Raw genomic sequence first — 27,824 nt, 5'->3', positions numbered from 1 at the left:
TTGAAGATTGCTTAAGCCTAAAGAAAAACAATATTTTTTACATATTCTATTGTTCTGTAACAGTTCTATGTGAACATAGCAGTTCACATAGTGCTGTATCCACCCATATATGAGGAAAGTTGAGTGGAAGGAAAAACGTGGAAGAAAAAAATTGAAAAGTCCACTCAAGAGTTTGGGAGGACTGGAGTCATTGCTTTAAAAGTGCACCATGTACAAGAACAAGATATTGCACAATACAAGCACATTTAGAACACAAGAAAAATAATATTACATATTTATTACAAAATAACACAAGATATAACAACTGTGAAACTCAGTTGGATAACTTAAAAAACGTACAAGATGTGGATATTATTTATAGACACCAACAAACTATGTACAAGAAAAAAAAAGATAGACATCCAGGTGTATTAGTTAAATTGGTTCAATTCAATTTATTTATATAGCATCAATTCACAGCTAATGTAATTAAAAAAAGAGAAGCAGTTCCCAATTTATTTCCAACATTACAGAAATACACAATAAGTGAAATTCATACCAATAAATTAGAGGCATGTTGACATATCATAATCATTGACACACACACACACACACACCCACACACACATTGAGTCCCTGATTTTGAATGAATCCTTTCTGAGTATAACATTTGTGACAGAGGACAGCTAATTGCATTCAGTTGGTGACTTAACACATACTGAGCTAGTATGTGGCCATGGTGGGAAGAAAAAAACCCCTTACAGCAGAGTATTTTGATCTAGTTTCTAGGCAAATTATCTTATTACACTTGAAATAAGACAAAACCTTTTCACATGTAACTTTTATGCAAAATATAGGAGCTTATTATAAGTCAGTAATATTCTTTTTAAAAAGTATTAGTTCCACTGGCAGATTGTTTCACTTATAACAAGATATTTTCCCATGGAACTCAAACTTTTCCATTAATGTTCAGGAATTACTTACTTAAAACAAACTCACATGTTGCAGAAAAGTTACTTGCACATTAGTTTTGTCTTATTTCAACTGTACTTAGAATTTTGCACATTTTCTGCTTTTTGCAATGCAAGAAAAATCTCCTAAGCCAACTGGTGATGTAAGTAGGTTGAAACCAAACACTGAGGAAAAACCCCACAGAACCGAGATGCATAGAAAAAACTAGATACATTAGGATGAAAAACAGAGTACATGTAGTTAGTCACAGCTGTAAATCTTTCAACGACTCTTTCCAGGAAAGAGACGAGGTCGTAACCATTATTATTTGGGCCATTTAATGCTCTATGGAAAAGGATCAGAAAGCAAAAGAGAAAACTGTACTTCCTGTTCAGTCTTTAGGTTCTTCAGGCCTCGCACCAAGATGCTGCATGCCATCAATAAATCTTGTGAGTGAAATCTCATCTGCAGTTAGGGTAGCAACATCTGAAGCTGGGAAGTAAAAAAGCTGAACAAGCTGATAAAAAAAAGCTGACTGTGTTCTGGAAACTGTGCTGTTGCACATAGAGATGAGGAAGAGAATTTAACAGAAAACCAAGAGCATCTTCTTTACTCCTCTGCTTCATTAACATCTTAAGCAGTCACAAAGTCCCATGTCTAAGGCTTTGAGACTTCAGCAAACCAGTATGAGATAAATTAATCACAACTAGAGAAAAAACAAACCAATGGTAACAAGTGCTTGTTGACCAACTGTTTCTTTTCTATTATCTGTCCAGTTTTTTTTTGTTTTATTTTGCTTTTTTTTGCAGCAACAACTTTGAGCCAAAATCTATACTGTCTTTTTAAAGGAGGAGGACAAAAACATGTATGTTTTCATGCAACAAATAAACATTGAATAACCTGTTAGGTTTAGGGAGCCTTTTAGGATAAATTAAATCCTTGCAAAAGTGGTCAGAGCCAGAGCTAAAGAGATGGAATTAGATAAAAGAAGAAGGATTTTTAAAAGGTTGAGGTTAACTTTACAAGGAAGTTGGTCTAATTGTAAGTGTAAAATAAATGCACTTGAAGTGCAGTGCTCACCATCTTTGTTATAGTGAGTACAGATGGAGGCATGCAGCTGTAGCTTTATGCAGCCTGATGACAGACACTGGACCGTGGTGGAGCTCTAAAAATAAACGCCCCAGTCAGTGGAGCCAGGCGGCCCCATAACTGGACAGGCTGCCTGCAGGGATCTGGCTTTGTGTAGAAAAGGGGGCGGAAAAGAAATGCTGAGCTGAAAGATTACTGTTTGAATGATTCCTCATTGTTTTCATTGACTGTACTCCACACAAACAGGACAAGACTTTGGGATAATGATGCAGTGGCGTGGCAACTGGCTTTCAATCTAGAAGAAAAGATCTGCAGTAATGCAGCCTGGTCAGTTTATCCCACTGCTGTCAGGAAACTGAGGCTACTATTCACTCTACAATTCAGTGTATACAGGATGAAAACAGATCCGTTCTGCTTTGTGCCACCGTCTACTACAGTGTTGTTCCAACCCTTTACGTAGCCATTGTCTGATGACTACTGTCACAAAGCTCTACTCATCTCAAACTAGTTTCATAGTGGTTTGCAGAAGATTCACATCATGGATTCTCTCACATCAATGTGAAAAAAAAACAGTTGTTTCTGACACCTTGTTCAATTTGCCAAATGTGAGATTTAAGGTGGTTCTGAAGTCCAACCTGATACTAGAAAGGCACACCTCAGTCACAAGTGAGTGTATGGCCCCTCTGGGGGTCTCTTTTTACTGGGAATTCTGACATTTCTGGAGATTCTGACTTTAATCTCAATTCTATTTTTTTTTTCTTGAATTTGTTTTTTCTTTTTTCCCCCCATGGAACTCCAACTTTGTTTTCCCTCAGAATTCTGACTTTAATACTATAATTCTGATTTTTCTGGGGATTCTGAGAAAAAAAATCTGTCCTAATCCGCAAAAACACCTTTTTCACATTGCTGCTGCTTTATTTTCTAATAGAGGGTGAAAACAAAACCGTTGTTGTTCAGCTGCTGAAAAAGAAAGGTTGAATGTTTATGAGACCTCAAGAGAAAATCACTTTCTTGCAGTGTGACAGAAGGTAATAAAACCTTTACAAGAAATGTTCAAAATAACAGTCCTGTCCATCACCACTTCATTTGTGTTGACTTGAACAATCAAAGCCTCTCATTAAGGCCGCTCTGACTAACAGGCTGCAGTGAACCTCCACTCCACTCTGTCGCAAATCATAAACAAGAGGCAAACATTTACTGCAATGTGATCGTTTATTTCACTCCACTACAAAATTATATAGTCATTTAAACTATGATACAATCTCAACATATACATTATGTACAGTTGAAAGGTAAACTGAGAGAATGTAACAAACAGTGTACAGTGAATGTAGTAATTATGAGTAATATGCAGGTCCCCACTTTATCGGTTTTCCCTTTGAGACGCTCTCTGACTAAAACTCCTGTCACAAAATGGTACTATAAAAACAAAGTCTGACCTGTTTGTGTAGTTTGACTGCTGAGTCTTCATCTAATAGCTGTTGTTGAATTGTTGAGTCTATAAAGCGTTTATGTAAATTTAGTGTTTCCTTTTCCTGAGCAGTAACGGAAAATGTGCCTTTAATACAGTCGCATGCTGTACGCTTAAATTTATAGGCATAAAAAGCTAAATCAGCATTATCCATTTGTTTTCTAGCTATGTGAGTATTAGGCCATGGCATCAGTAAAAATGTTATAATTAGTTCATGTTCACAGCACAGTTGTCACAGATCTTTTCAGATAAATGGTCACATCGCCCATTTGGTAAACATGTCAAAATCCTGAAGTCCGTGGCATTATCTCACACTGAACCTTTTAGAAACATTCAACCAAACCAAATCCAGATTAGGGAAATTTATTCAGTGAAGAAAAAATAAATAAATTATGGAATTATTATTCTCCTAAAGAGAATATTTATAATCAAACGCTTGGTCTCCTTCTGTAACATTTCAGAGCAACTCAAAGTCTCAATCAAAAGCTGAACAAAGCACAGGGTTCCAGTTAAAGTTCCTGGCATGTTTAGCAAGCCTCACGTTTACTCTAGTAACAGTAGGACAGAGAAGTCTTTTTCCAAACTATTGGTTGGCATGTAGATTTTGACTAACGATTGTAATGGAAACTTTGTGACCCCAAAATGCCACCCTTTCCTGCAATTTACTCAAAAAAAAGGCTGGAATTTCTCAAATTTCCAACATAAAATGTGACTCAATTATCTCAGTGGATTCAGCTGGATTTCATTTATTAGTCTAATCAGCATATTCAGGTAAGTGTTCACATTTTGCACAATTTAGGAGGTTTTTGTGCTGCAGAACCATTGGGTGACTGCTTAAATGCAAATTAGATTATATATTATGTTGATATTGCCTTTTCTTTCATGACATACATCACAATGCAAGAACATTAATGTAACCATAATGAATCCACATATAGACTAAAACTAAATATTTTTGTTAACAATATCAAGGACAGCCTAATTGTTTCATTTAAATCTATTAGCATTGTACATTTTGCTCCTGTTATGGCCGTAAGAGGAGCAAAATGTAATCCTTATAGTTTTTTTTAAATTCATAAATCAGGTCTCTTCTGTGCTCACTGCTACATTCAATGTGTTTATTTACTAGAAGTGGCAAAACCAGAATGTGCTGGTGTTCATTCATGACAGAAAGTGGAGTTTCTTTAGCTGCCACGTTTACAGAAAGCATCGTTTCCCCTTTACAGTTTAAAAAGAGAATATCAAAGTGCAGCAGTGCATCAAAAGTAGAAGAGAATGAAAATGTGACGGGAAAATGCTTTCTGAAAACCACGTCGATGGGATTTTAAGGGATGAGAGGACAGATGATCAGAGATAAAGATGCTAATGAACGTGAATTAGGCTAAAACTGTGTCAGTTTAATTAGACTAATAAAGATAAATGCTGAAAATAAGATGAAAGCTGATAAAGACCAGAAATCCTATGTGCAGTCAATTTCTTACTTACTGAAACAACAAAGATATTTTTCTGTATGGAGCTAGCGTGGCTATTATAAACCAATCCATACAAACCTCCAAGTTAGAAGCTGTCCACAGATCCGTTCAACAAAGGCACAATTTAAAACAACCTGGTGGATCCATTTGATTTAATTCTAAAAACCTCAGAAACAGAATCTGTACCTCACAGTGCGGCTCTCTAGTCAAAACAGCTCATCTTTCAACGTTTAGAGTCCATTTTTTTCTATCCAGTTTAGTCACTCAGGTTCTGGAGGAAAAGTTGATCCCAGTTACCATCTTCTGGATCTTCTCCTCATTCTTCAGTATATTGGACTTCACAGCACAAATCTTATCCTGCTGGTCCTTGATGAGCTGGTCCAGCTCGACCAGCTCCGCGCTGAGAGGCTCCACGGCCCGGTCTGTTATCCTGAGGAGAGAACAGTATTTACTGCAATCAATGGCTCATCTATAATAACCAGCAAATAAAAACAACAAGTTGTGGAAACTTATCAGTTCTGATCTGACTAGATTAAAGACAAAACCATAACATAAACAATGTCTTGGCAGCTGGACATGGAACCATGAAGAAATGAATATTTTTGAGCCATGTTTCTTTTGTTAAAGTATCCCACCTCCCTCTGCAGGACATTTTAACATGATGTCACACTGATATTTTAATAAAAACAAGAAAAGCATGAGTGTCTGCCTCAAGCCAACCTCTGCTCTTGTAGCAAGGCCTGTGCGTGTTCCTTATTCTCCCGCCGCCAGCTTTGCAGCTCAGCCTGCATGGCGTCCACGTCCTCCTGGATGTAGTCCATGATCTTTCCAAGCGGTAAGGAACTCCGACACACCATCTGGATGGAGGAGCGAAGCCGGTCGATCTCCCTCATCACCAGTTCCCGATCTTTTTTACGAGCTGTTTCGGACACCAAGTTCTGAAAGTGAGGTTGGATGATATTTTGAGCATGGAAAAGGGATGATGAACTTACAGTCATAGCTAACACTGTTAGTGTAAATGACTGTATTTTTGGAAGCGCCACTGTTCAGGTTTGGAAAAAAAACAATGGAAAGCGTGCATCATATCCTCCCACATCACAATTATGAACTACTTTGTGTTGCTCTGTCACAGAAAATTCATTGAAATATGACAACATTAAAAAGGTTATGAACAATTTCTCAAGGAACTTTTTCCATTAGCATCTTCTCAGTGTGGGTTGACGGTGCTCTACTTAGAGTTTTTCACTGGTATTGGTTACATGGTAAGAGTTCATTCTTTACAGGAGGGGTGTCAAACTAATTTTTATTTTGGGCCACATTAAGACCAGTTGTGCCAGAATTTATTGATAAAACCCATAGAACTGTTAAAAATTTTTAAAATATTGACAAGACAGTAGTGTAGTAAAAAGTTAGAAATACTGCCACCTGCAGGTAGGATTTAGCATCACGTAAACCCAATATTTTTGAAAATATACAAAATAGCATGCTAATTTGCTGATTTAGCGTGAATTTCTGATTTCCGACTGATGTAATTTGGGAGGTTTAGAGAAAAAAACAGCTTTGATTTGGATTTGGACCACCCAACTATATGACAACCACTAGAGCTGCTACTCAGCTGCAATGGAAAACCACACAAATAGAATAGAATTGAGTTGAGACACGCTGCTAAGTGCCAGTGGAAAAGGGTAATATCAACTGGTAAACCAAGGACTTAGACAAGACTTATAGAAATGTCTTTTATAAGTTAGAATAACAACCTGTATATTCCACTCATTACGTCAAACAGAAAACAAAAACAATCATAAATGTTTGATTTCACCATAGCCAACCTGTCACGTCACACACTTCTTCAGGACATTTAGTTGCCTTAAGCAGAAAAGTTTTAAAAGACCAATGAAGAAAATGTTTCTCTATGACATGGCTTAATAACACACAGTAGTTAATGTAGGCAGCTAAAAGAAGAGAGAAAATTTTCTTGTTCCTTTAGACCAAAACATAAAAGTCTCTTTGCCAGCACAGCCTCGAAGGCCAGAACCAGAACCAGAACCAAGGCATGGTTGGATTTTGTGGTTTTGCAACTTCAAGGTCAAACTTATTAAGGAATTCTACCAAGCTAGTTGTATATATAAAGATCAAACATGCTGTTGGCCAATGGAGACAACTGGTTGTTGAAGGTTTCCAGTCCATGGCGTGCGGTGTATCCCAATTACACCCGGTTCCTTAATGGTGAGAAGGGGGGGAGGGAATACCCTTTTCACAGAGCAAACCTGAGGATGTTTGCTCAGCTGGACTTTGTAAGACCTGTAGGTGTGTATGTGAAAGCAATGCAAAGTTAAAGTCACACACACACACGCACGTGCCCACCTACTTACAAACACCCACTGGAGCCTGAGATGAACACACATAACCCCCACCTGCAGTCTTGGTCTTGTTTATGTTAGTAACAGACTGTGGCAGTGGGGTTATTTTACTACAGTATTGAGTAACAACAGCTACACTTTATGCCTCCTTTCAAGTTCAACCAAGACCCTGAATTGTTTGGCTCCACACCTGTCTCCATTAGAGTGCAGAATTCAGACTGAAGCAGGGTGTAAACTAAGGTGCCAAAGATGTTGCTTGGGTCATAGCAGGGAAACAGAAATCCTTATCAAGCCATTTCTCTCCTCCTTAAACCAGACAGCTTCAGTAACTAATCTGAGCAAGCCTCAGCAGACAGGACCACACTGCAGCATCAACATCAAACAATACTACTTCAGTCTCTTTTAGGAAGCACGTACAGGCTTCCGAAGGCCTCACGCTTTCAATGGGGCTCATGAGTGTGAGGGCTGCAATGCCTGAGCCCAGTGGTCCCCCAGCAAGGTGGGTGGCTTTCCACTGGGCGCCGCGAACCCTGCAGCTACACAAACACTCTATGCCTCATTCGGTCTAGCTGTGGTTTTAGGTCTACAGGGCCCCAGACGGGACCCGCGGCTTCAGTCTATTTGGCGTTTCAACTCAACCCCCATCTCTGAACTCCCCCTCCTCTGAATCTCTGCTGGAAAATAAAAAACTTGGTGTGAAAACATAAGCTCTTGATCGTGCTCAGTGCGTCTTGGTAGATGTAAATCACAGCGCCATGTAAGTCTCTGTCAGGGTCTGTGAGACCTGTGCACCCTGTGTTTTTTCTTTTTCTCACCAAGACTACAGATCAGTACTTTTAGTGCTTAGGTAAAATTTACCATGGCCACCCAACAAATTAAAATAAAACAAAAATGGTAAAAATGGATAAAGAGCCTTACAGTTAATTCAACTTGAATGGATAATCTCAAACTGAAATAATTTTTTGAAAGACTGAACCCCAAAAAGGTCATGATGAGATTGCTCTAACAAGGCACCCATGGCTTTTGGACGAGAAACAGCCCACAGTATGACAGATCCTCCACTGCACTGGAGATGAGAAATATCATATTGAAAAAATAAGAAAAAATATTCTGATTAAAACGAGGCATGTACAAATGAAAATAAACTTTAACAACTGATTGTGTTCGCAAACACCCAAAACTACTTCTTCTGTGCAATGTCTGTAGTAATGCTGTTGTAGGCTATTTTTTCTCCTGCTTCCATGACTTCATCAATAAATGCTGCACAGTTCTTCACTACTAGATGAATGTAGCATGGTAATATATTTTATTACTCGTTTTCTTTCTTTTAATGTGATTTTTACTGTGATGTTTACAGTGAAGTGCCTCAGTCACCTTAATTAGATGTTATTAAGAACTATAAAAATAAATCAGTCAGTCAATTAGAGGTAAGCTTTATATTAGAGCAATATCTGTGTTAGAGACATTCTGACTGGATACAATTCAATTTATTTGTATAGTGTCAATTCACAACATGTCATCTCAAGGCACTTTTTAGCAAAAGAATTCAATCAAATCATACATAAGTTTTAATTTATCCTACTTATCAAATAGTGCAGTCAAGTTCAATTTATTGTTCAAATTATTTTTTTAAAAACTGTTTTCAATCTAAGGAAACACCAGCAGATTGCACCGAGAGATTGACTTTCAAAATTATTAGTATGGATCAGGATCAAGATTTTTTATCTAGGCTCATCTAGACAAACACACATTTTACTAATGTAAATGACTACTTCTCATGTCGTTCTAATTTTAAGCAGTAGCTAGAATGTCTTCTGTCATATTTAAACTTCAAGGAAACAGGGTGCCATGGTCAGAAATACAGGTCAACTTAAAAAGCAAAGCATGTCTATAAAAAATATTTCGGTTACATTAATTTTATATGAGTTGTTAGTGATGCCAATAAGTGTGGCACCAGTTATCTAGAAACAATTTTTTCCTCCACTGAATAAATGTGCCAAAACCAAGCTTGGATTATTCTGGAGCTTTCACCGTGAGACGACAAAATTAGTTTATTTTAAACTTTTTTTTCTACGTCTTTTCCAGGGGAACTGTATAACACAAGATGTACAATTCAATAGGAAATTCCTCCTGTCATCACATGCCTAATTTGCTTCACGAGGAAATATGTCCTAAAAATGTGATTTATGGACTGCTTTTGGGGATTTTCTGGGAGAAAGAAAAACATTCTACAAAGACTCTTTGACAAGAAAAATGGCTTTCAAGCAGAGAAAAACGTTGACGTTACAGCAACCTTTTGGGTACCATTAACTGGGAAAACAAAAAAAATTAGAGAAATTTAAACTGCACACAACCATTCATTTATGTTTTCTAATTATTGTAATTTAAAGTGAATTTATTATCACACTTTAGATGATAGGCAATTTTTAAAAAACAACTCCCTGACACAAAACTTGTCTGAAGTCGTGCTCTTTAAAAACAGGAAGGCACCAACATGGATGATAACATCTGTAATGGAACTCTCTCACGACAATCATAGAATGGAGTGTTTTCATAAATAAGAAAGTCAAGGAAGAAAGTATTTGTTGGAAACTTAATGAAATGATAGAGTGTGTGTGGTGACTGCCACCTCATAGTAACGTTTTAAAATCGACATTACTTTAGAGCAGGTGAATTCTCAAGTAAAATACAGACTGCATTAAGTGGAGAAAATTGAGACTTACACAATCACTGAGTTGCAAGTTTTAGTGAGGAAGGTTCTCAAGCATGTCTGTGTACATGAGAGTGAGAATGTCGGTCAGAGCCAGAGGCAAAACTATAATGTTTGTCTGAAAGTTGATAGAATTCCACTGTGTTAAACTAAAGCTGCTGTCGCAAGTGGTTATTTACAACTGCGGTGATTTATACGCAACCTGGATACATTATAGTGATTTTAAGTCACTCTGTAGGAAGTCGGTTTGTCAGTTCTCCAAGCTACTGCTCTCAGATAAATTTTTTTCTCGACTTTCTTCTCACCACAGGATAAATTGCTACATCAATCTTCACTTTAGGAACTCATATTTGAGCTGGAGATTTTGCTATCAATACTTTCGTTGGGTGGCCATTGGGCTCTGTACTGATGCCAGAGTTTGGCGTTCCCAATGCAGCATCATCACTCCTGGGTTCTCTTGGGCATAAAGATGATGACATGTCTCTTGAATTTAACCCAAGTACAAGGATGGAAAAACAATGGAAAAGCAAGAAAGTTAACAAATGAAGAGCATGTCACAATAGTAAGTACAGACAGTTTAAGATCATCACAGCTGATGAAGGAAGCGCAAACCATGCGTTATATTTCAGGAGCAAGTAGGAGCATCTTATTTTTGCTGCTAGTGTAGTTTTGAGTTAAAGAGTTTTTATCCTGAAGAAAATTATTTTTGAAAGGATCTCAGAGTGTTGTTTATGTGCCATGTTTTCATAAAAAAAGCTAACTGGATAATAAAAATAGCTCGAAGTCAGTGAAGTGAGGAAAGGAGCACTGAGGTTACAGGATGTTGTTCTAAGGTCACAGTAGCCCCCTGGGGAGACAATGAAGATCAACCTTTTGACATCTGGGGTGAACAAGGAATCTCTTAACAAATCCCAAACTATGAAGCACTCAAACAAGAGAAACTATCTAAAGAAACAAAAGTTAAAAAAAATATCAAGAGATTTGAAGTAGGTTTTCCTATAGCAGAAAACAATTCTTCCAGCAAGTCAATATAGCCCCTCAAAAATCCAATACCACTGGGTCTTTTCCTTATGGTTCCACATAAAAAACCTGGATGTTTATGAAGACACAGAGGTCTGCAGAGAGGAGTATTTATTTTCTTGACAATCCAGCAGAAAGTATCCTGGCCCTTCTCCTCCGTGACTCTCACTCAACAGCCATCCATTTGAATGCCACACCGTTTATTTATACATTATAGACCTTCATCAAGGCTAATTTGATGGGGTGAAAAACCGGTGGAGAGAGGCAATTAAAAAGAAAAAAAGAATACAAAAAAATTCCAATGAAAACGCAGCTGTAGCAAAAGGGAAACTGTGTCAAAATAAAAGGAGAACTATCTTGGAATAATATACAAGGCTGCTGAGGGGTTGGGATGAGGGTCAACCCATAAATATACAGAATATCCTCCAGCTACCCATACAGTGAAGGAGCAAGAGGAAAATGTAACCAGGCAACTGTTTAAACCTAAGGGATTTTCTAATGACACAAATGGAAAAAATAAAATAAAGACCCAGATTTGGTTAGACATACACATGTTCTGTAAACATCAGCATTTTAGAAATAAATCATTTAAATCAAAGAGAAAAGGGGAAGCTCAGAGTTTACATTTTTGTGTTTCACTGTGATTACAATATAAAAAAGGAAAGGCAGAGGTCCATTAGGCTGACCTCTATGCTTTTTCATGTCAGGAAGGAAGTCATTATAGTTCTTTATACAGCTGACGAAGCAAGGGCAGCAGCGGCTGAGGGATGGACTAAACAACCGGCTCCTATAAATGGATGTACCTGCAGAAAGCTGGACCTTCAGACCTTCAGAACACTATGAATCCAAGGCCTGAAGGCACCAAAAATTGAGGAAATTAGGATAATCTTCAGAAAGCTGTGCTCATGTTACTCAAAGAGCTGCTTTGTCTGTATGAGTTTGAACTTACAATTGAGCTCGTGAGCTGCACATAAACAACATTTAACGCACACAACTTTTCAATCCTGAGTCCATAAATTTCCGATGAGCAGTTTCAGTTTACCGCTGGCTACGCTTCGCTGGCTTCAGCTGCAAGTTACGAGTGATGTTGTCTGAGGTCGCTGTTAGGAAGAAATAGATCAGCGGCCTTTCTGCATGAGTGACAGCTCAAAACACTTCATCCATCACAGCCAGGGTGGTCAGCTAGGATGGGATGCAGGGCATCATGCTCCAGTGAAGGGGACCACCCAACTCAGACAGCATACACCGCCTCACACCGCGGAGCTCAGACCAAACTGTAAGCTTCAAACGCTTTTATACTCCAAATATTGATGAAAGAGCACTTTCTCTGGCGTACAGAGGGTAATCTATAAACAGTGCTAGCAATAATACAATAGGCCTTCATTAATATAAAAAATTTTGTTAGCAAATTTTTTTTTTTTTTTTACAAAATCCCACCATACACCACAATTACTGGAACCCTTAAATCCTACAAATAACTGAAGTTTTTTATATTTTTTAAAATTATATTTCATATTTATATTTAACATTTCAAAAACCACTACAGGTTAGACTAATTTGGCTGTTTAAAAATGGAAAAACATGAACAGTCATGGTGTGAAAACTAAAGGAGCCCAATGCATTTTCTTATCAAGGTAATTGTTGCTATTGCTGGTACTTGCCAGCAGGTAATCGCAAATTACTGTTTAACCACCTAAAGTCACCATAACATATAAAATATCTGTCATGTTTTCTCTCATGTTGTTGCTACATTACTGTCTGCCATTTTTCTGCTAGTTTTCCCTCATATTGGTAAAAAGATAGATATTTTTGTTGTTTTACTTTTGGTATACGACCTTCTGTTAGTGGTTATTGGTATGTTTACCTAATTTTTTATTGTGTGAAAGTTTATTTTCAATTTACTGTCCAGGAAAATTTGTTGTGGCATGACTTTGTTGTGTCTCCAATAAATTTCATACACCTGTGCCAGGTGGTCTGTGATTACTTGCACTGTTGCTGTGCTCACTTGTGATTCTGACAAAGATGCATACAGGGTTGAAACACTAATCTTCCTAGAATTTGCACAATGCGGCTGAAGCTCAATTACGTTTTGTTTGCATCGGCTTCATATATTTCTGTTACTCTACAAAGAGCAGAATGACAGAAAGATATAATCTTCTGTCCAATAACCACTTGAAAACTAAAACGTAGAATGTTTATTCTATATTTCTGGCTTCCATCACGTTCACACTGTCAAGAAAGGAAAATCATTGGTTGTGAGATTAAATCTGTTCTTTGTGGTCATTAAATGTGATGGGCGCAGCAACCACAAATGTATCTCTCTTGCAAACTACAACGGATATCAAGCAGTGTCAGACATGTTCTGGGAAAATGTCTTGCGGTGTTACAGCTGCTGCATTGTTCCCTTTTGAGCAGCCCTGTCTGCTTCCACAGCTGTCTGCTTTCCCTCTCAGCCTTGCAGCTTCAGAGAAAAAAGTCACTCTTAATAACTATAGAAATAGAATTTTTTAAATGTAAACCTTTTAAATAATACTCTATTGCAAAAATATTTCTGTTTGTAATGGAAAAATCAGCATAGGATTTCCACAATTTTCCATAAATACAGACATTTTTAGGAGGGGAAGACTCTTTTCCTGAAAGTTTAATGTCTATTTTTGAAACCTAAAAAATAGAAATAAAATGGTGACTTATGAAATAAAAACTAAGAAAGAAATTCAAATAAAAAATTCATTATGAGTCTTTCTTAAAATCTTTGCAGTTCAAAAAAGAATTTCCAGAAAAGGGGGAAACTAAAAAATATAATATATAAGTTTAATATTTTTATACAATTTTCTTTTTAATTGCATTTATTTTCATCTCAATATGGTGATATTGCTACTCAAGAGTATCATACAGGGAGAATCTATAAATACGATGTGACACAGATCAAGAGCCTTTATACATATCAACCATCTGTGTGGGAGCAATATCAAGAAGAGGCGTTTTCACTCTAACATAACAAACAAACGTGGAGTTTGATCAATGCGATTGGAGCTTTGGGTTTGAGTCACATAAGTCTTAGATCAAGCTTTTTAACAAAACTTAAGTAGAAACGCACTGTTTAGTAGGGTAGAGGATCTATGATGCTGTGGGCATGGTCCAGCAGATTGAAAATTAAAATGAATTAACATAGAAATGTTTCACCAGAACAAAACTTTTGAGTTGAACAAAAGAAATAAGGAAGAGCATAGGATCTAGAGAGATTATGTAACAAGAAACATTCAAAGATCTTTCTTTGCTATTATAATGTGTGATTTTCTTCCTTATATGTAACCAAATTAAAGTTTGAATTTTCCAGCTGTTTCATTGTGAGACTATCCTGTGGCATTAAATTTAGTCGAAGGCTTTCTACACATCTTTACTAGGTCTGTAAATAACTGGTTCAAGCAAAAGACGAAATTTAGCTACATGGACTTAGAATCCATTAGGATTTAAAAAAAAATAAAAAATGCTCTAAAATCTTTCTCCCATGCTTTACGATGCTTCCTAATTGAGCAGAGAACCTTGCTAAGCTGAATAATTTTAAATAGCAGAAATGTTGCAAACAACTCATTTTTGTTCCAGACATCTAGATGTGTGGATCAATAGTGTGTGTGGTCTGCAAGGGGCCATGGCTGCTAGCCTGGTTATTAGCCCTTCACCTTCACTGAAGGGGAACATTTTTGTGGTTTAGAGGCACCGCAATTACACCTCCACCTCCTCACTCCATTTGTTTACATCTTTCTTTTGATAAAAGCCAGTGTTGCACCAGGGCCTGTGGTTAAAATAGTGTTCCCAGGGAACAAAGTTCCCAGAAAGAAAAGGCTCACAGGACTCGTCCAGACAGAACTTGGCTAATACTGCCCTCTAGTGGAAATCTGAAAAATGTAATGTTTGAAATACCAACCTGCTCTTTAGACTTTGATGAGGACGGAGTCAGCTCGTAGTCCTTCTTTGTTTCAAGGATCTTTTTCACGAGTCCACCTGCATTAGAGGACAAAATTCAGTTTCAAAAAGCAAAAGGTTTGTAATTCTTCAAGAACTAAAGAAGTTAAATCACTTACCATGTTTTTCATCAGCATCGAGTTCATGTGCAGCTTCCTGTCACAAACAAATATTGATGATCATTTCTGGACTTTAACTTCATAATCACACCGATGAATGATCATGTCACCCACTCTCACTGTTTTAGGAGAATCTGGATGTGGGGTGACGGCCTCCATCACTAGGAACTGTTCGTCTTCATCCTCCTCATCGTCTGACTTTCTCTTCCCGTCCAATATAATGGGAGCTGCGGGCTTGGCACTCGACAGCCTTAAAAACAAGAGTCGTACTGAGAACTGGCTTAAATCAGTGCAATAAGTTCAGTCTAAATTGTTTCGCTAAAAAGTTTTCAAACTGGACAAAAGTCAAGGACAGTACAAGCCAAACAAACCTTGCATTTTGCAAAAAAGATTCATATGTCTTGTACTTCTCACATTTCTTATGTGACAACCACAAACTTTCATGTGTTTTATTGATATTGTATACAACAAACAAAGCAAAAGTAGTGGATAAATGTAAGCTGTCTTTTTTTTCCCCCCACAAGGAAACTTCCAGAAAACAACAAAACCTCTGAAACACCAAATTCCTTAAAAAAAAAACTTGTTTAGAGTTGCCTTCGATTAGTAACAAGTGAAACATTGATCATCATATCTGATGTGTGTTTGATTGATGATTTTGATAATGGCATTTGACAACGTGTAATGTTTATTGCTTGTTTCATAATTGATGACGGTTTAATGTTTTTATGACGTAAAGCACTTTGAATTGCCTTGTTGATGAAATGTACTATATAAATAAGATTGACTTAATCGTCAGAATAATCAATTACAAAAACAGCTAGATAAATACTACAAATGACTTGCAGGTGTATGTTCAGCAGAATAATTGTTTTTTAAAAGCGTTGGGAGTTTTTTTGAATGTGAAAAAGATTCAAGTGGTGCGCATACTTTTACAAGGCACCATAATGGGACAAACATTCAGTAATTGGAACGATGAGGTCACCTCTCAGCTGGGGTCCCGTCAGCGCTGCTCTCTTGTCTCCTGACTCGAGGAGGTGCAGGGCGGGCACTGCTCGGCCGAGCAACTCGCCTGTGGGATGAAAACCGCAAACAAAGTATTTAAAAAAACACCAACAGCAGGTTTTCTTTTTATGAGCTGTTATTTTCACAGCTTATTTTGAGCACAACAACACGGAAACGTGTGTGAGATCTGCCAGATGTCAGAAGGATCCAGACATCAGGAGGATGACGGCTCTGCCCGCCAACAGTCAGAATATTAATAACAGTTGCGGTTTTACAGCAGCTAAACAGGCCAATCATTAGTGATTAGTCAGGCAAAGGAAGAGGACTTCCAAAGTTTTCAACCTGTAAAGTAAGAACTGGAAAAATCTGGATGTAAATGTTTTATTGTTCATATCAATGCAACAATAAGACGAATGACCACATTTAGACTTTGGAACTTAAAGGGTAAAGCAAAGTCCATTGGTTAATGTTCCAGATCCAGTAAATATTGACTGTACACACCTAACAGTCTTGTCTGGCACAGAGGATTCTTCAGAGTCTCCATTCTCCTGAGGGATGGCTCTCTGGACTAACTGAACGTCTCCATCTGTGAGTGGACAAAGAAAAGAAGGGATTCAATTTGGACAGAAAAGAGAGACCAAACCCTTGATTAGAATCCTTAAAACCACAACTCTAACAAAGTCTTACTAATTTAATGATCCCATTTAATTCCTTCTAAAACTCTGCAAATTTTTAAATGTATGACCTTGTAGACCCCACCAGGGGTCTACAGGAGTTGAACTCTTGATTCACTACTAGATTTCTACATTTGTAGAAAAACTTGTAGGGAGGTTACAGCAAAAAAAAAAAAAAACAAGACAAACTTGGTGGAGAAATTTTTGAGGAGTTGGCTATTTTCCCTGCACCTTTACACATCTTTCAGCTTTTTATTATTGAGCTTTTCCAATAATTTTTCTTGTATAAACAAGAAAAAAGCAACAACCCTCCCAACAGCATTAAGATTATCAATAAGCTCTTATATATAATTGAGAGCTTATGATAAATAAATTATTTTTTTGTAATGTTTGGCTATTATTGTTTCACTCAACAGTGAAATTAAGACTACAATAAGGATGAGGGCGTGTTCCTCATGTTACAGTTTTGCCACTTTATCGACAGACTTGACGTACTCAAAGTGGGAGGACAAGATTTATCTGACCACACCCACCAACTCTCATTCAGGTTAATCAAAGTGAAAAAAGGGAAAAATATAAGACAAGATCAAACATAGTGATAATATAGAGCATTCTTTAAATCTTTGGCTACTTTCCACATTATGAATACAAAATATTGAAACACAATACCAGTTAATGAGATTCATGTACCTTTAACAGGTTAAACTACTTTTCACTGCAGACTGTCTGGTTTCTGTTTGCTTTGTAAACTCTATTACCCTCTGTTCTACTACACACCCAGCCCAGTTTGGTTCTGGACAGGTACGTTGGACCAGTAAACGCCCAGGCAGCGTGACTTTGTGTTTAACGCTTTGCTTTACAAATAAAACCTGACTGACTTGCTCAGTATGTTGGCAAAGAAAAGGCAGTAATTATCATAGCTGCTAGGATTTCCTTGAAGATGAGGAGATATCATCAAGTTTGACTTCTTCGGTTTACTGAACAGGAGAGATGCGAGTCGGCGCAATCTGGCAAAACTAATTATAACCCTGGAGCTTTTTTCACCTTTTGTCACATTTCACCCAAAACTTCAGAGCATTGTATTGGAATTTTATGTGATTTAAACCAGCAAAGTAGATCATAAATGTGAAGTAGAAGAAAATAAATGTTTGTTTTTTTTTAGATTTTATATTTTTAAAAATCTGAAAATCGTGGTTGCATTTATATTTAGCCCCTTTCATTATGGTATTCTGAAGAAAACACATCAGTGCAACCACATACCTTCATAAGTTTATATTTAGTAAATAAACACATTTGTTCAGTAAAGGTTTTAGAGATCTATCAAAAAATATTAAACAGCATCATGAAGACCAGAGAAATCAGCAAACACTGTGGAGAAGTTTAAAGCTGAAATGAAATAGTTTAGATCTAAATAAAAAAGAATTCCATATTTTTTAAGGGTTGTATGTACTTTTCCTTCAGCTTCCCAACTATGAGATAATATGTGTTGGTTTATCTAAAACACACACACATCTAGGCCTGTCGCGATAAACGATAAATCGATTAATCGTACGATAAATTAAAACTATCGACGTCATTTCAATTATCGGCATTATCGTCTCTTCCGGCCTTTTTCTCTTTCTGTTGATGACACCGAATGAAAAAAGGCTCAACTCCGGTGCTCTCCACTGACTCCTCCCTTCCTCATTTCCTTAGTGTAAAGCCCAGCGCACACTACAGATCTTAGAGCTGTCGGGCGATTGTCGGCCCATTTTTAAAACCTGAGGCCACACATTATCCGACAGAAATCCTAGGTATAACGGTTCGATCAGGTTCGTTCCTGCCGTGTGGTGTCCAACAATGGGCACAAAATAATGGCTACAAGTTCAGTGAACTAATTTTAAAACCAGGCATTAATCAATGCTTTACTACAATCTACCTGCAATGCATGTGGCTAGTGTCAGCGTAAAGTCCTGCCTGAATGAAAATCATTAGAACCTATTTATGTCACGTTAACGAAGAACAGCTGAAAAGTTGCCGGGTTTATCAACTGCGGTAGCAATTTCGCTCCAACTCCTCCTCTTGTCATTTCTATATTCTTTGCATGTTGAATAAACATTAATGTTGTTTCCACGTCGGCTGGACTTCGGGTTGCGCCTGTCAGCTGTTTGGGATTCCCCGACGTAATTTCCCCTCAGAAAACACAGAGGAGAATCCGCGCTTTCTGATTGGCTACCTGTCACATTCAACAGGCTGCGTTAAGATCCCAGTTGGAGAAAAACCCCTGATTTAGATCGGAGCGGCAGCGACGATCTACCGTAACACACCACACAATCTTAGAAAGACCAAAGGTCTAAGATTGTCATAAGGGGAAAAATAGGAGCAAAAAATCGTGTAGTGTGAACTATTGCATCAGGTAGTCGATGTGCCCATCTTCTCTATTTAAATCTAATTATTACTGAAGGGCAACATATTATACAGACTTCATAATCTGCACTCTTTTGGTTGAATGCAGTATTTATTTCCACTTTGGCTTTATGTTGTTTAGTTTTTATCAAGTACATTTTTTGTTAATGGAGACTGAGAATCCATTTTGTTTTTGGTTGTTTTGTTTATTTTGTTTATCAGCTCCAGTGTTAAATATTCTTTTGAAAATAAAGTGTATCCATCTTTGGCAGGAAATCGCCTGCATTATTACGTCATTTCCATTAAATCAGTGTAAAAAGGTCTTCAGACAATATTATCGTTTATCGCAATAATTTTTTGAGACAATTAATCGCTCAGCAAAATTTGCTATCGTGACAGGCCTACACACATCAAAATTTTTTTACAGATTCAAAAGGTATAGTCACTTTTATGAGGAACTTACACCAATTCCAATTAAGTTGGAATTGGTTTAAGTGCTTTTGTGTCTGTTTCACAGATACAAAACATTATTCTTTAATGATGAGAAGGAAGTCCATGTTATCGAGAAAACACTTACCTCCTTCACTGTCAGACTCATCTGCTGCAAGGAACAAATGAAAAGTCATAACATACCAAGGTATCTCTTTTAGTAGGTAACAGAGACATAATTAGCATAACGTGGGTCTTCAAATCATCCATAGAAAAACATGTTTGCAGAATCCCTTTATTCATTTCCATTCAATAACATTATGTATTATGGATTTTGCCAACAGATAAGTAACCCAATGTAACTCTATACAATCCCATAGAGTCTAGATTGATTAAAATAAGTTATATGTGCGTATTTGGAATAAAGCTCTCAAAGCCTTTACCGCTTTCAACTTTGGGTTTCTGCCTCTGACCTTTGGCAGACGAGGGCCGGGGTATCCTAGCTGGATTACCTAACTGTAAAACAAGAAAAAAAAGAAAACATCTGTTTTTTTATAGAATTCTGATAAAGCATGTTATGTGACTTCTTTTCTAAATTACTCTGCTCTACTTCTACAAAGCATCTTTATGTTCCTACCTGGTTTTCTACTACATCTGTGGGCTGAACAAAGAGCACAGTAATATGGCTTTAGTTGAATCATACACACAAAACCATCATGTTAATCTGTTAAAATGAAAGCTGCTACAGCACTGAGCACAAACGGCAAAAAAACTATCTGAAAGCCAAAAAAAACCCCTAATATAATAGCACATTAAAAAAAGAAAACTAGCTAAAAAAAAAAAAAACTAGCCAAAAGCCGTGCAACAAACACATTCATTTCTGTAAACATTGTTACCTCTTCAACTGGTTTTAGATCCTTAAAAACAGAAGTGATGAGAGGTTTATCACCTTTTTGAATTAATGAAGTTGAATTATTTTTCCAAAATGTAAACATGAAAAGTGAGCAATCTACCATAAAAGGAGAGAACTTACTGCTGGCACAGTTTTGGCTGCTTTCTGCTGAGGTTTCTCTGACACTCTGGCCTGATGGTAAACACACACACACACACGCGCGGAGCACGTGAGCTACTGAATTTATTTGCTCAATTGAAAATTTGCTTAAGTATGGCTGCCAAACCTTGTCATTTTCTCTTTCCCCACTTCTGTTTTTTTCATTCCAGTCATTGCTTCGATCTCCTTCCCTCTCTCGGTCTTTGTCTCTTCGTTTGTCTTGGCTTCTGTCTCTGTGAGAATCCCTCTCCCTGGTCTTTTCCTTGTCTCTGTCTCGATCTCTCTCCCTGACCCGTCCTTTGTCTCGCTCTCGTTCCTGCTCTCGGCTCTTGTCTTGGTGGTCCTTCTCACTGCGGTGATGCCTCTCTGTGCGCTCATGGTCATGGTGGTCTTCTTTGTCTCTCTGCCGGCTTTCTTGCTCTTTGCCCTGGTTCGGATCCTTATGCTCCCGGCTGCCACTTCGCTCTATCTTTTTCTTTTCCTGAAAATTGAAGGCATCAGAAAACAATGCTAAATGTGCTTCAGATAAATTATTGTAATATCTGGGTAGGATGGTGAGCACTGAATACATTTTTTAAAAATATTTTAACAGGGAGGGGACTCACTTCCTTATCCGGCTGCCGTTCCTTTCCATCCCTGTTTTCCTTGCCCTGAGATCTGGAGGTGCTCCCTTTGGTCTTTAAGTCCACTTTTTCTCCTGCAAGAACTCGCTTCACTGCTTCATCACTGGACAACTGTAAAGCAAAAGGGAACTCCCTTAAGTAAGGTGTACATGAAAAAATGGTTAATGAGGGAGAATAATTCCTAACATTGTTGGTTGTTCCTACGCATTTAAAAATTAAATCAGGGATCAAAAAAATTGTATAATGCCACAGAATGTAATAGTTTTACTTTTTAACTTAAGGCTAACTAATTTATTAGTCTAATTAATTAACTAATTAACTGATTAATTAGTTAACCCTACTAAGTTAGTTGGGCTAACTAATTTATTAGAAGCTTGTTGTTGCTAGGTAACAAAGTAAAGTAGCATTTTTTGGCCACAATAAATGCAAAAATTTAATAAATGTAGAAAAACCAACAAACTTCAAAGCGGTAAAACGGTAAAAAAATGTCAAAAACGTATAAAATCAGACGAAATAGTTGCATGTCAGTGTACAGATAATTTGGAGTAAAAAAAAAGAAGACATGAAATACCTTAATCTAAATTTTTTTTAAAATCTATATTATTTAAAAATCACAGTAAACACATTGTTTCACCTGATTCTCAAATTCCTCTCACACAGCTGTTGTTGAACCATGGGTTAGCAGGTCACATCACACACACAGACAGGGAGTAGCAGCGATGAATAAACTTTCCTTTCACTGCTTTTTCACAATGAACCTCACCAGAACTGCTCCACTGACACTCCAGGATTCATTAAATCAAATCCTAAAATAACCAAACTCCACAATAATTTGTGCTGCGGTGAACTTTTGTTTGTTTCTACAATTACATCCACAATTTCTAGATCATAGGACCTTACATAGAGTTATAAAACATAACCAATGTTAAAGCTATGAATTGAAGCACCGCAGCCAGACTAAGTTACACCATATTTCATTTTAGTAAAATTAGCATTGTTAATAGATATTTTCAGTGGCCCATTTGGTACAGTTGATCAAAACAGATTAATTGATAAACTGAAAAAACTCAGATTAATACAACATGTCTTATGTATTTATGCTGATTTCTGTGTGTTTGTTTTTTGCGTGTGTTTAATAATGTCAGTGTTTAGCATTCAACTAGACCTCAAGAAGCTAAAAACTAACAAAGCATGCTAGATACCTGAATGTTTATGATTTATTAGCTGTTTATTTGTTTCAAATTTACATCTTGCATACAGTTTCCTTCATTCCTAAATTTTAATGTTATTATTTCTTCTTTTTTTTTTTACCCCTCCTGGGGGTCTTCTGTGGGCTCTAGTGTCCCTTATATGAAAGTAGGCTGACAGAAAACGGGGAAGGGGAGGGGGAAAGACATCCGGCAAATATCGTCGGGTCCAGGAGTCGAACCCACGACAGCCACGTCGAGGACTCAAGGTCTCCAAACATGGGTCCCCTACGCCACCACGGCACGCCCTAATGTTATTATTTTAATGTATTTCCCATCTTTTATGTAGTTTTTCTTGATTATTGCATAAGCTCTAAAAAAGAACCGACCTGAAACACCAAGAATTGTTTACATCCACATTAAAGATCAGCTATCCTCGGGGCATCAGCTCTTCTGTTTAACACCGTCTCCAGGGTTCAATTAAGTTATTTTACCGTACTCCCTCAGCTAGCTGGACTGTATTCTCAAACAGTGAAAAATAAAACCCACATTTTTAAAATGGTGATTCAATAACGACGTCCAGCTCATTAGTAGACGAACAATGAAACTGAACACATTTGAGTGATTTCCCAGAAAGACATACCTTGTTGAGGCAGCACTTGGCGATGGCCTGAAGCAACTCGTTGGTTTTCTCAGGCTCATGACCAGCAACAATTCGTGCTGGCTTTGCTGCCAGAGGTTCACCAGACACCAACATCACAACATCTATTGCTTTCTGAAGATAGGCCATTTTAGAGTCCTTGTCCTACAACAAAACAAAACATGACCAAAAAACATTATCGGACATTAATTAGAAAGCTTATGTTATTATTATTGCACCTGTTCAGCAACAGCAATGAGTTGCTTATTATTATCAGGCTTCCCAAAGCTTTAAAAACTGAACTAATATCCGATCAAAATGTTTCTATGGATAAAAAAAATCTTTTAATAAGATGCCAAAAACCGATCAGATGAATGGAGCAGAGCTTAACAGCACTCCGGACACTGTTTTCCTACGCTTGTCTACTTTATATCACTGCTTTCAATAATGCTTTAACAATAAATACATATTAGACACATTGTTATAACTGTAATAATCAGTAAAATTGTCTTGTTTTTTAAATGAAGATATCTAGGTCATGTTATACTTATTCTGATTTAAAAAATTTTGTGACTATCAACTGGATTGACCCAAAATGTAAATGTTTGGTTGTAAAACTAGCTTCATTTCTGACTAACCTAAAAAAGTATTTAGAACAAATGTGCATGAAGAATTATTGAAAACTTTGAATATAAAAAAATAAAGAATGGCATTTTAATAAATTGCTCAATAAATGTGATTCCTGGTCAAGTTTAGAACAACTAACACATCAGCATTAATTTAAGGTAAGGTGAGAAGCTGGTGCAGCCTCTACGCATCCTTTCCTAATCGAGGATCAACTTGCAAATGGCAGACCTGAGTTCTGACACCTCGATAAACACTCTGCGCTTCACTGCCAGGCTTCTCACTCGTGTTTGGTTACTCAACACAGAGACAGATCGGTGAAACAGCAGGGGAATCTCAAACGTCCAAGTTGCTCAACAAAACATTAAGTTAGCACATAAACCGGCTTAAACTAGATAAGCGCATGATAAAACCGAATACTATATATTAGATGTAGCTGAAGAGTAACAGAAAAACAGCCAAGGACAACCAGCTTACCTTGACACTATCTGACTTCATCTCATTTTCTTCATACAGGCCTTTCATAAAACCAGTGGTCCTGATAACCTGGAAGTTGGAAGAACAAAAAAGCTCAGATCATTTTATAACTGAGAACATTTAGAGACTTTTATCTAAAACATCTTTTTGTCCATCAATCAACATGTTCAGAGGAGAGACGATGATTAAGTCAGTAGAAGGATGGTGAGGTTGGAGCCTCAGTGGAGGAGGCTGAGAGGAAGACCAAAAATTTGATTTATGGATGTGGTAAAATATAAAGTTAGTTGACGTGAGGGTGGAGAACGCAGACAATAGAACTAAATGGAGACTAATGATTCACTGTAGCGACCCAAAAGGGAATTAGAATCAACTGGTTTTTGGTCCCAAACATGTTTCTCAACACTGACCTTTTTATTTGTAGCAGTGAAAGCAACCTGACCATGTTCTGCCACAAAACGGTTCAGAAATAGGCAAAAAACATTTCAGTGGAATAACTGTTAAATTAGGGAAAATGATATAGAGCTACTAAAACACCATAGAGACACTGGCTGACTGATGGAGTTCCTCTATTGCACTTGGGACAAAAGAAAACAAATCTAGAGCACTTTGACCCAGGTAGCCTGTATCTCACAAGTGGATGAAGAAGAACAAATTCCTCCTACAGTGAATGGTTGCTAAAATTATTAATAATACAACAATATATCAATATAGATTTGAGTGAGAGCAATAATTAAAATAAAAATGCAATGTAAAAAAATCATGCCTCTAAAATGGAATCGGGTCCAGGATATCCTGCCAATCAAAGTAAATGAAGCACTTACAGGAATGTTGACCTTAATCTAATATGCATGAACCTACAGTGAAATATAACACTATGTTACAGGTGATGATTGAGAGGAATGTCTCACCTCAAGAATGCAACTGACTTGGTTATGTATGACACTTCATGTTAAAGAGGACTGTTCTTAGTTTAGCTCCTATTAAGTGCAGTCTGAATTTAAGCATTTAAGTTGAGACGATGTATGTCATGATACACTCTCCATTCTGTATAAACAGTACTAAAAGCTGTCACGTTGAGCCCAAAAGCAAAACTAGCTTTAAGATGTGCGGTCTAAAAGATACTAAAATCTTGTGGCGCTTGTTAACTGATCCTGGTCTTTAACTTACGAAATAATAGCCAAGCAGCTGTAGTCACTAAGCATCTTGGATTGGACAATGATAATAGAAGTGTGTAAATTAAAAATGGCATTGGGAAATGGCAACGTATTTCTCAATGTTTGCCTTGTTTTATAACTTATCCCTGTCTGCTGTCCTTGGTCTCCGTGATGCCGTTTGTTCACTAACATTCCCTCTCAATCTTATTCAATTTAAAAAATCTTTATTCATCCCAAAGGGAAACTAAATATTATTACTCATATCATCAAAGCAGCTTTAAAGAGTCATTGTAGATGGTGAGGCTGTGGGCAGGACGGATTTGCTGTAGAAGTCAGACTTGCAACGAATGTAAAGAGGCCTCTGACTGAAAGCTGTGACTGTCATAACTGTCATGACATTTCTTTCAATTTGTACATTTTGAAATGTACAATTGAATGACAATAAAATCTGTCTATGTCTAACAGCTCAATTTCCAGGCAGCAGAGACGATATTCCAAAGTAAAATGTCCCGAATGACACCATCAGTTGTTGGCAAGCACTGCTAATCCATCTCATTTGCTTCTGCAACTCCCTTTTAAATCTCTTAAGAACAAAATGTCCTTTTACTTGACATTCTTAAGTCAAATCTTCTATTGCAACGTTTCATGCGATTCAGGCAGCTCAACGTAAATCTGCATTACCCAACAGTCCAGCTGTAATAAGCTGCAGAGCATCAGGGTTGCCACCGTGACATGGGTAAACAGCCCAGACTACTTTAGCTGACTTATTACTGAGACTGCCGTACTCAGTGTTAGAGTAGCAGTTATCCATCTGCGGACTAAGTAGTTTGTCCTTGCCAGGGTCCAGGTTGTGCCTCTAGCCACTGGGTAACGTCGCTAAAATGAGAACTAAAGCAACAAGCAGATGACTCCATGGGGAACTCAACAGTTAAATGTTTCTAAATAAACATTAAATAAATGTAACCAATAAACGTTGGTTTGGTTGGGGAATGCAATGTCTTACTTGCTTTTCGTGCTACAACTGATATCTACCAGAGCGCTATCGCTGTTTAATGCAGGCTAACTGGTACGTTTAACTTATTATTAGCCACCGAATAAGCTGTTTCTCTGTGAATTCGAATAAGACCCGTTAGCTAAAGATGCCGTGGTCGCCTCATTCAGCTGTGAACATGTCTTCGCCGTTAGAGGCTCACCTCGCTGAAGATGTCGTGAAGGTACCGAAACGGCGGCCTGCAAAGCAGTTTTTCCGTCAGCGGGGGTTTCTTTATCACTTTTCCCAGCGTGTCCTGAGTCTTTTTCACCACCGCCGCGTTCATGGCAGCGGTGGAAAGCGTACTTCCAGCAACGAGTTTGAGGCAAAAACTAATCCGGACAAAAATACTTCGCGGCGGAGGCTCCTTGGCCCGGTTGCTATGTCAATACACAGAAATCCCACAGTGCATCGCTACTATGAAAAGTGCGCATGCGTAAAGCGCTTAAGCTCGCAATGTATTCTATTGCTATGGCAACAGCTAACAGCTAGCTAACAAGGTTTTAGTGATGACCAAAATGTTATGCAGCGGCACAAATGTTGGGTTTTATCGCATTTTTGCGGCTGCAGGTTTGGTGGGGATTATTCACATCAATTTTAGACTACTATACAAAAAGACCAGATGCATATTAACTCACTGTAGAAAATTTTATTAAACTAAACTATTTTTCTTAACATTTTTATGCTTATAGAATGGAAAATATATTTGCACATCTTTTTTTTTCAGAAAGTTTTGTGATATAAAACTTTCAGTAAAGTTTTATATCAAAAAACTGTGCCAGAAAAAAGATGCATCCATTATAGTTATAGATTTTACAACACATGAGTGTCTTGGGCCTCCTGAAGGTGCACTAGAATCCTGTTAATGTTGCATCTGCATGTGTGCCATTTAGAAACAGGGCTGGAAAGGACCAAACTGTCCAAGAAAAACATCAGGCATCCAGATTCCTAGTTCAAACACTAATGGAAATGGGGCTAAAAAGAGGAGAAATTTTCCTTTCTATCACTAAGTTTGATAAAAGCTTAAGTTAGGTTATGTGGCAAATCAGGTATATAATATATTTATAGATTTTAATTTATAGTTACTAAAAAAAACTTTATAGTTACTTTTTTAAGCAATTTAAATCATAGTTTTTTTTAAGATAATACAATAAAGAATGAAATATGGAAATGAAAATATGTTTTTCTACTTGATTGTATTTTTGCAATACATAACCAGTTTTCAAAAATGATTAAAGCAAATTCCATGGTTTTTAAGACTAGACTAATCTATTTGTTCACAAAGTCACTGGGTATAAAACCATTAGCCCACAGGTCATGTTTTAAATCATTGTGAAATTAACTTTAGCAGCTATACTCTTAGGGTGTGGTCTGAAACCAGAACTTCAAGTAACTCTGGACCTTCCACTGTGGC

At 37.3% G+C, this 27,824-nt stretch overlaps 1 protein-coding gene across 12 annotated transcripts; it reads right to left on the bottom strand.

Annotated features, from left to right (window-relative positions):
• Positions 1-3,212: 3,212 nt before the first annotated feature.
• Positions 3,213-26,831, bottom strand: traf3ip1 (TNF receptor-associated factor 3 interacting protein 1). Of its 12 annotated transcripts, none has more exons than XM_032567438.1 (17): positions 26,574-26,831; positions 24,227-24,295; positions 23,129-23,290; positions 21,281-21,409; positions 20,803-21,156; positions 20,658-20,708; positions 20,521-20,541; positions 20,262-20,285; positions 20,068-20,140; positions 19,773-19,796; positions 16,638-16,722; positions 16,117-16,203; positions 15,249-15,384; positions 15,135-15,171; positions 14,978-15,054; positions 5,683-5,900; positions 3,213-5,392 (listed from the first exon to the last, which is right to left on the bottom strand). In XM_032567438.1, exons 1-17 carry the CDS (start codon positions 26,694-26,696, stop codon positions 5,227-5,229), a joined length of 1,836 nt encoding a protein of 611 aa, XP_032423329.1. In that variant the 5' UTR covers positions 26,697-26,831; the 3' UTR covers positions 3,213-5,226. The 12 variants fall into 12 exon arrangements, with proteins under 12 accessions (XP_032423329.1, XP_032423331.1, XP_032423330.1 ...); XM_032567440.1 differs by having other exon boundaries at positions 5,203-5,392; positions 15,255-15,384; XM_032567439.1 differs by having other exon boundaries at positions 5,203-5,392; positions 19,773-19,793.
• Between the last annotated feature and the right edge of the window lie 993 nt (positions 26,832-27,824).

The sequence above is a fragment of the Xiphophorus hellerii genome, chromosome 7, assembly GCF_003331165.1.
Source record: "Xiphophorus hellerii strain 12219 chromosome 7, Xiphophorus_hellerii-4.1, whole genome shotgun sequence".
Taxonomy (NCBI): domain Eukaryota; kingdom Metazoa; phylum Chordata; class Actinopteri; order Cyprinodontiformes; family Poeciliidae; genus Xiphophorus; species Xiphophorus hellerii.
The sequence above is the reverse complement of the archived record's forward strand: the minus strand, read 5'-3'. Positions and strand labels throughout refer to the sequence as shown.